The sequence below is a fragment of the Vanacampus margaritifer genome, chromosome 17 (assembly GCF_051991255.1).
Source record: "Vanacampus margaritifer isolate UIUO_Vmar chromosome 17, RoL_Vmar_1.0, whole genome shotgun sequence".
Taxonomy (NCBI): domain Eukaryota; kingdom Metazoa; phylum Chordata; class Actinopteri; order Syngnathiformes; family Syngnathidae; genus Vanacampus; species Vanacampus margaritifer.
In genome coordinates, this window is record NC_135448.1 from 18,195,924 (window position 1) to 18,204,310 (window position 8,387).

At 42.4% G+C, this 8,387-nt stretch overlaps 2 protein-coding genes across 3 annotated transcripts; one reads left to right on the forward strand and one right to left on the reverse strand.

The window, feature by feature from the left end:
• Nucleotides 1-209: 209 nt before the first annotated feature.
• Nucleotides 210-4,209, reverse strand: LOC144036877 (CD209 antigen-like protein C). Of its 2 annotated transcripts, none has more exons than XM_077547806.1 (7): nt 4,014-4,209; nt 2,923-2,997; nt 2,396-2,500; nt 2,230-2,316; nt 1,713-1,864; nt 1,381-1,505; nt 210-1,295 (listed from the first exon to the last, which is right to left on the reverse strand). In XM_077547806.1, exons 1-7 carry the CDS (start codon nt 4,207-4,209, stop codon nt 1,097-1,099), a joined length of 939 nt encoding a protein of 312 aa, XP_077403932.1. In that variant the 3' UTR covers nt 210-1,096. The 2 variants fall into 2 exon arrangements, with proteins under 2 accessions (XP_077403932.1, XP_077403933.1); XM_077547807.1 differs by having other exon boundaries at nt 3,090-4,157.
• On the forward strand, nt 4,120-8,347 carry ak2 (adenylate kinase 2). The gene is made up of 7 exons (XM_077547808.1): nt 4,120-4,263; nt 5,391-5,516; nt 5,590-5,700; nt 5,776-5,870; nt 7,034-7,106; nt 7,389-7,611; nt 8,118-8,347. Exons 1-7 carry the CDS (start codon nt 4,165-4,167, stop codon nt 8,123-8,125), a joined length of 735 nt encoding a protein of 244 aa, XP_077403934.1. The 5' UTR covers nt 4,120-4,164; the 3' UTR covers nt 8,126-8,347.
• Nucleotides 8,348-8,387: the final 40 nt, after the last annotated feature.

Consider the following 8,387-nt stretch of genomic DNA (forward strand, 5'->3'; position numbering starts at 1 on the left):
GATCTCAAAATGTGGTCAAATTGCGTTTGACTACTATAACAATGTGCTTGGATTGCATGCCAGTCGCAGGCAATAGCAATAAAATTCTGCGAGTCGACTGTTTTTACCGTGTAAAGGAAGCATTGCATTGCGGAAGTATCAGAAATCCCCGGATGTACAGCATTGCACATACGTCTGTTTCAGAAAAATTACACGAGATGCACATGCCCTCCAGGTGAGATGTTTTATTTTATAAAAAAAATAAAAATCTTGCTACATTGTCATTTCTACGTTGTCTTTCAGTCGACGACGTCTTAAAGTGGAAGTCAAGTCAAAATATTTTATTTAAATATGTTTTATGAAACGCTTTCTGATTAATGTTGGGTTGGATGAATAAGATTTAAGCAGACAAGTAAAGCAAGAAGCAGCACGTGTAATAATTATCGTAGCTAAAGTCTAAGGCAACTCTGTTGTTTAATTTATTTATTTGATAGTTCTGATTTGGTTGGGGGGGGCAAAATGTAATTATATCACGTGAAAATGTTGAATATGTTATAATTTTTCGGATAATTTATTTATTTTGAGTTAAAACGTTATTGAAAGGGGGAACGTTTTTTATTTTTTTTTTATTTTTTAAGTTCCGCACATACGTAGTTAATGAACACGGTTAATTGACGCACATTTGGACGACAAGGAAGGAAATAGTTTGCCCAGATGACGTGCATTTTTTGGGAGAAGACTCCTGGACATTATTCCTTTTTAGCAAATGTGAGTGGCCAATGAGGTAAATGTTTTATTTTATTTTTTTAATCGTTTCATTCGAATCATCTTTATTCTCTGTATTAAGTGAGGTTATTGTACAGTTTTTCTTCTGAGGCATTGTTGGGAAATCTAACAGTAAAAATGATCTATGCAGTCCCACTCGTCCAAAGCCGCTATTCTGGTTAATATTGGGTTGGTGGAATAAGTATAAAGCAGATAAAAAGCCCAAGAAGACTTATATATATATATATATATATATATATATATATATAGGTCATTTAACGTTCACAATGTGAGCCCTCAGTCACTTTGCCGAAAATTTTGACTTGACTTCCACTAAGTGTAGAAATTGAGGTCAGTAGTTAAGACAGTCTAATCGTCCTCTCTGCGCCGCCATCTCGCAAATACTCCTGTGCTGGGCGTTGCAGGCTTTGTCGAACCAGCACAGGAGGTCTTCAGCACCGTCCTTCTCACCAATGCGGACACAGTCTTCGCCGTCCCTGCTGCCCTCCCCTGACCAGTTGTCAGGCTCATTCGGGCTCCAGAAGGTCAAGCTGAGCAAAATGTGCACAAGAATTATAAAATTGGAAAAAAATTAAATAAATAATTGAAGACATTTTTTTTTTGTCATCCTCAAACCTTGGGTGCAGAAGCGAGCCGTCCGTCCACAGCCAACGATCCTCCTGCTCGGAGTCCGTCAGGCCGATCCAGAACTTGTCCTCCTGGAAGGCCATTTTGTTCCTCAGTTGCGCCTCCACGAAGCTCTAATCAGACATGTGAGAGTTGAACCCCTCTTAACGGGAAAAGTGTGGATGTTGAAAGTACACCCACATCAAGCTTAATGTAGCAAAGTAAAGGACCTATGAAATATCTTTGTTCAACTAGATTTAGCTTAGCTTAGCTTCACTTAGGTCACTTGTTGCTAGGCAGAACTCGTGGACTTAAACGACACAAAATGGCGGCTGTGGCACCTGCTCTTCGCGGCTGTCGATCTTCACCAGGTTGCCATTTAGATTTTCGCAAAAGCGTCTGCTCCGTTCCCAGGTTAAATTGATGGATGTGAAGAGGTAGCAGCTTTCTCCGTGAAGCACCCAATCTCCGTAGCATTTCCTGCAGTCGCCGTCTTGGAAGACACCACAAAGACTTTTTGGTAAGCTGTGGTTAGCTCAAAATGCTAACATCATGCTAGTCATGTATGGAAAATAACATTTAGCTTTTGTTAGCTCAAAAAGCTAACATCATGCTAGTAATGTATGGAAAATAACGTTTAGATTTTGTTAGCTTAAAATGCTAACATCATGCACCATGTAGTCATTTCAATCTGTTTACTTTTTAGCCAAGAAATTAATATTAAACAACTAATGAGTATTATCTGTGGTTGTGGAAGTTCAGCTGGCTAAGCTAACGAGGCTAGCTAGGTGATCAACCTTCTGCTGCTCCACAAGATAAGCTAGTGTCATACATGCACGGTAACGTGTTTTTACTCACTCGCACCATCTGACCGACTGGCTCTACACGTCTCGAACTCAGCCGTCAGATTGTGGAGGCGATTCCTGCTCTGAACATTCTGGTAAGCTGCGAGAAACCAGGCGGTCATGATGAATATATGATGTGTGTGAATACGCTAAACTGCTAAATAACAAAAACAACTCACAGACGAAACAAAGAGCGACAAACGTCAGCACCAGGAGAATGCACAACGCCGCCAAGGCTGCTCTCTCCGACGTCAACTTTGACCTTGCCGGCTTGGCACCTGGGTCTGAATAGACAAAATACACACATAAACACAAATATAAAATTGCACACTGCATAACACTCACGGGTTGTGACATAACTGATTCAGCAGTGATGGTGTTCCACAGGGGTCAATTCTAAATCCCTTTGTACTGCACCTATATCTCTAGTTCTGTCTGAGCAGCATAACCCCGTTTTTTATTTTAAATTGATTCAAATATTTTATTATACCTGCTACAATTTCTAAAAAAAAAAATTATGGTTAAATCAAACATCATATGCTGTCCTTTGAAAGAAAAAAACACATTTTGTGTTACAGATGACTAATATCGTTGCGTTGACGTTCCTCTTTTTTTCGTCTGTTTTTCCCCACAGTTAACCGTCTCGTCACTGACAATTTTGTCAGTTTTATGAAATTATTCTTACACATTTGAGGTGGTAACTGACCTTGCACTGGCTCTGACTGCGTTTCCGACACCTTGACCAAGGCGTAATTTGTTTCGGGTGCTGACGAGGCTGCATCTGTCCAAACAATTACGCCCAGTTTGACCCCAAAAAAAAAAAAAAGAAGACAAAATAATCCACACGAGTCATACTTGTGTTTCAACACTCACCTTTGCCGCGATTTGCCCGCGATTTGCTGAAAACCAAGTCTGAGTACAGAACGTCTCCTTCAGGCATTTTAGCACCGTGATAAAGCCTTAAGATATTGACTCGACTGTCTTCCTGTTTCAGGCTTACATGAGGAAGGGGTGCATTATCACCAAAATCAAATGTATTCTTAGAGAGTATCACTTCCCTTTCTGTGCCAAATGAGTCCTAAATTGCAAGTTGAGCAGAATCGCACCGAAATAGGTGATGAGAGCTGGTAATTTCGATTTGACGATGAGCAAAATATCGATATTTTTAAAACACTGACATGAAACCTATAGTTTCCAAAATTCCACAGATGATTAAGTTGCCCATTAATTAAATTTTGTAATCAAATCCTATATGGAAAATGCCCAATTGATTGACCTGCCTTTCAAAATATAACCAAAATACATCAAATAAACAATAATTACTCAAACATATTTCATATAATTATTTAATTAATGGACTTCAGAAATGGGCAATCCGTTAGACTAATAGTCTTTTTTTTTTTAAGTATTCGGAAAAAAAGAAAAAAATGCCCAACAAGTTCAACAAACAAGATGAGTCTAGTTTTCTTGATTCTGAGAATAATCTACACAGACATTATTCTATTTATTTTTTAAACTGATATTGACACAGTACGTTAAAAATAACTGGTAAGTATGTTGTTAGGCTTTTATACATGGGCTCACATTTAATTCATTTATCCATGCAATATATTACTTGGCTCATTTAATTTTTGCCCCCAAATACTATAAAACTAAATAAGTCAGTAAGAAGAAAACTGAATAAACTCTAATTTCGAACTTAAATAACGGGGAGGGACGCTCTTATTTCCATCCAATCATAGCATGCGATATTTGACAGCAAACACCTAGCACCAATCAAAAACGTGCATGGATTACCGGGGGCGGTCTCTGGCTCCTTTTCAGCCAATAGAAAGCGAAGCTTCGCTTTCCCCCCCCACGGCCGACTTGGCTGATCTGTCAGCTGTAGAGCGACGTGTGCCAGACTTGGGACAAAGTTTCTCTTTTGGTCTTCTGCCACCTTCCGCTGATGGCTCCCAGCGCGCAGCTCAAAGAGGCGATGGCCGACGTGCATGAGGGCATCCGGGCCATACTGCTCGGGCCGCCCGGTGCCGGGAAGGGGACCCAGGTGAGCGGGCGGCGGTGGCGGCGGCTAGCGTTAGCTTGTCGCGGCTAGCTTGTACGCGTGGTGTTTGCGGGAGTTAGCTGGCGGCTAATGCTAATTTTGCAATGCATTTAATCCGACTTCCACTCAGACAGCGGCAAGTTTTTGTTCACTTTCTGACGTTTAATTAGGCTGTTAGTCCTTAAGGCTTGCTTGTCAGTTAAGAAAAGGGTAAGGCTAAAGTTAAGTGAATATTTGTTTCCCTTTTTTTTTTTTGTATAGTAATTTACAGTCAAGCAGTCCAGTAAACCCTGAAAAAACCCAACTTGAATATAAAGCATACAGCGATGGCCAAAAATATGCCTACACTTTAAAATAAGTTACATTTTACTTATTCATTGGAAGCGCGTTTATTAGATACTGTTGGAGAAGGATTCTTACTATTTGCGCGTTTATTAGATTCAAATTAATCTTGCAAAGTTGTGTTTCAAAATGGGGTTCCAAGCCAGGGTCAAGGTTTTAAATGACGGTTTTTTTTAGACAAGGGTTCGGGTCTGTGTTTGTGTCTATTGACCTGGTGGAGACCCGATTGCAACAAAAATGACATTTCAGGATACAAAGTGAGAACCGGTTGGCCGTCGCCAAGATATACCACAGTATTGTCTTTTACATTATGTACTAATAATACACAGCATGTTGCTAAAAAGCCAAGCGTGGAGAGTCTCTGTTGCTGAAACGCTCGACAGCATTTGCAACAAAAATTATGTTTCCGGACATGAAATGAAGAACTTTGAAAAAAGAAAAATGTTCTCAACATGCTTTTAGGATTATTTTAAACATTGAGTATCCAAAGTAAAACACTGTGCACAGCTCCACGTTGCCAGCTCGTACTTAAGCTCTACTTTAGTCTCAGAGGAGCGTCGTGTTTACAAAGTCAACAGTGAACACAACTTGACGTTCCTGCAGTGTTTCCTCAGCTGGAAGCATGCACAAACATGAAGATGCAAAAAAAAAACAAAACCTTGAGCTGCATAAACGGGCTGCTCTAGAAATCAAAGTCGAGCAACAATCAGTCGGGTCGCAATTTTTGTTTGCTGCCGTTGAAATGAAGTCATTTGAACGTTTGTCTAAACGGGCTGGTGATCTCGCAGGCCTCTCGACTAGCCCAGCGCTACTGTGTGTGTCACCTTTCCACCGGTGACATGCTGAGGGCCATGGTGGCGTCGGGTTCGGAGCTGGGCAACAAGCTCAAGCGGACGATGGACGCCGGCAAACTGGTAGGCGGCGTTTGCGTCCGTCACGTGACTTCTCGTGTTTCCTGCCACGTGCGAGCCGTTTCCTGTGGTTCAGGTGAGCGACCAGATGGTGGTGGAGCTCATCGAGAACAACCTGGACACGCCTCCCTGCAAGAATGGCTTCCTATTGGACGGTTTCCCCCGCACGGTCAAGCAAGCCGAGCTGGTGAGGGTGGTGGAAGCTGGTGCCGGGATTTGACGGGTAACCGTTGTTTGACGTCCCGTGTTCGTCCCCTTGCAGCTGGACGAGCTGCTGGACAAGAGACGCGAGCAGCTGGACTCGGTCGTCGAGTTTTCTGTTGACGATTCGCTGCTGGTGCGCAGGATCTGTGGCAGGTAATTGTTCGCTGTTGCTGTTTTACATGTCACTTGTTAAGTTGATCATTTTGTTAGCATTTTGATAACCTTTTGGTAGTGTTTCCATAGCATTTAAATGTGTTGTTAGCACTTTGGTACCGTTTCGTTATTGTTGGTAGTATTTTGAAGCTGTTCTGTAAGCATTTGTTAGCATCTTGGTAGCCCTTTTGCACGCCATTTTTAGCATTTGTTATAGTGTTTTTGTTTGCCCTTTAATAGCATTTTGATATAAAGGTAGCATTTTGAAAGATTGCCCTTTTGTTGGCATTTTAACTTGTTTTTTTGGTTGCTATTTGATATTAATTTGTAGGAAGTTTGTTAATATTTTGATAGCCATTTTGTTAGCTTTTTTAATAGGCCCTTGTCGTCAGTTTATCATTTTGATAGGCCTTGGTTGTGTTTTGTTAACAGCAATAACTTTGTTAGCATGTTGGTAGCGTTTCGATTGCATTTTGATTGTTTTTTTTTTTGGTTTGTTTGGGTTTTGCTCGTTTTATTAGTGTAGTGTTTTGTTAGTATTGATAGCATTTTGTTGGCGTTTCTATAGCATATTTATAGGGATTTTTTGGGTAGCATTTTTATATTGTTTTTGTTAGTCCTTCGCCTTTCATTAACAATTTGTTAGCATTGTAATGTCATTTTAGCCTTAGCATTTTGGTAGCCTTTTGATATAATTTTGGTAGTGTTAGTATGGCCTTTTGTAAGCTTTCTGTTTTTTGCTTAAAATTTCGTTTCACATTTTTCGTGTGTTAGCAGTTTGATACCTTTTTGCTAGCCTTATGTTATCATTTTGATAGCATTTTGGTCCCTGTGCTGGGCGTGTGCGACCGCACCGGCCTACCGTGACGAAGAATAGAATCATTGTTGTCGCAAAAACCTTTTTCTCAGCATTTAGCCCATCACAGTTGTTCATGTCAAGCTCACCCGTTAGTGGCACACACTTGTGCTGCCTCTCAAGGTCATGGGAGCATTTTTGGGGCATCAGTGCCTTGCTCAAGGACACCCCAGCCACATGTCTTGGGGCCGTTGGGGATGGGCGCTCACTCGCTCAAATTTAAGGTGGTCCACTTTCCCACTGGACGGATTCCCCCTGCACGCGAGCGTTGCTAACGAAGCGCCGCTTCTATCGCTCGTCTCGGCAGACTGATACATCAACCCAGCGGCCGATCCTACCACGAGGAGTTCAACCCACCCAAAGAGGCCATGAAAGATGACGTAAGGAGCTCATGGCTTTTTTTTATTTTTAAGTTCATGTTAATTATTTGGTTGAGACTAGTTTGTAGAAAATCCTATGGGATTTTTTGTTTTGATTAAGCAATAACCAGCCAAATGTACAATTATTTCGGACCAATTAGTTTGCTGCCTAAAAGGGCTGCTCTCGGAAATCCGAAATAAAATGTCACCAATTAGTTTGGTTCGGATTGCACCTTTTATCATTTGGAAAGGTTACCAAAAACCCACATCAAATCTTTCCTACTTTTTGGTTCTTCCGTCCAGGTGACCGGCGAGCCCCTGATCCGCCGCAGCGACGACAACGAGACGGCGCTGCGCTCTCGCCTGGACGCGTACCACCGGCAGACGGCGCCTCTGGTCCAGTACTACAGCGCCAGGGGCATCCACACGGCCGTGGACGCCGCCAAGAGCCCCGACGTGGTCTTCGCTTCCATCGTGGCCGCGTTCACCGCCGCCACGCAGGCCTCCCCGGCCCGCGCCACCGCATGTAACGTGTCCTCTTCATACCTTCCTTAGCGCTCGTTCATGACGTCGCTCACGTTGGCTCCGAGCTGCGGCTTTTTTTTTTTTTTTTTTGTTCAAGAAATGTCTTTTTGTGCGGACCTCTTGCATCATTGGCTGTAAATGTGCTCTGATACCGAAACAATGAGGGGTTTCCTTCAAGGAAATGTTTGTTTTCTTAGCAGTTTTCATCCAGCTTGTCCTTGACCTCCTCACTCAGTGGCGTTTTGAGCCCAGCCGTTCCTTCCACGTTTCCTGCATGCTGATGAGAGAGGGGGAAAAAACAATAGCAGATGTTTGTGGCATTCCCAGCGGGGACATTTCACTCTTTAATCGAGCTCGGCCGGCCGCTTTGATAGCTAATTTCCCCCCAAAATATGAGCTCATGTCGAAGTCACTTCCCAGAATGCCCCTGTGATGACTGCCTTTTAAGTCTGCTCTTTAAACTAAACAAACACACACTCTTGTTTTTTTTCCTTTCTTTCTTTTCAGCTGCTTGAATCCCAGGGACGCTCTCACATCAATGACTGGAGGAACGCTGCGACGGACGGACAGATGGGATGGCGGTTGGTTGTTTGGCTGGATGAAAGAAGAGAAATCCTCACGGTGACGGGGGCTTTGATGCCGGGCTTCAAATTGCGGCGGATTCCGAGCAAGGCGAGCATCTTCTTGATCATTCCCTGTTCTTGGTCTTTCAATAAACCTCATTATTTTTACTATCACTGGCATATACTGTCCCTTTTTTTTTTTTTTGTTAATTTC

Bases quoted from the DNA above. Each gene is read 5' to 3' on its own strand.
- LOC144036877 (XM_077547806.1), bottom strand. From the start codon at position 4,209: ATGCACGTCGGCCATCGCCTCTTTGAGCTGCGCGCTGGGAGCCATCAG. The intron at 2,501-2,922 runs GTCAGTTACCAC...TTGTCTATTCAG, and splicing joins GCAGTCAGAGCCAGTGCAAG to ACCCAGGTGCCAAGCCGGCA. The intron at 1,865-2,229 runs GTGAGTAAAAAC...GTGTCTTCCAAG, and splicing joins CAGTCGGTCAGATGGTGCGA to ACGGCGACTGCAGGAAATGC.
- ak2 (XM_077547808.1), top strand. From the start codon at position 4,165: ATGGCTCCCAGCGCGCAGCTCAAAGAGGCGATGGCCGACGTGCATGAG. The intron at 4,264-5,390 runs GTGAGCGGGCGG...GTGATCTCGCAG, and splicing joins GTGCCGGGAAGGGGACCCAG to GCCTCTCGACTAGCCCAGCG. The intron at 5,701-5,775 runs GTGAGGGTGGTG...GTCCCCTTGCAG, and splicing joins CGGTCAAGCAAGCCGAGCTG to CTGGACGAGCTGCTGGACAA.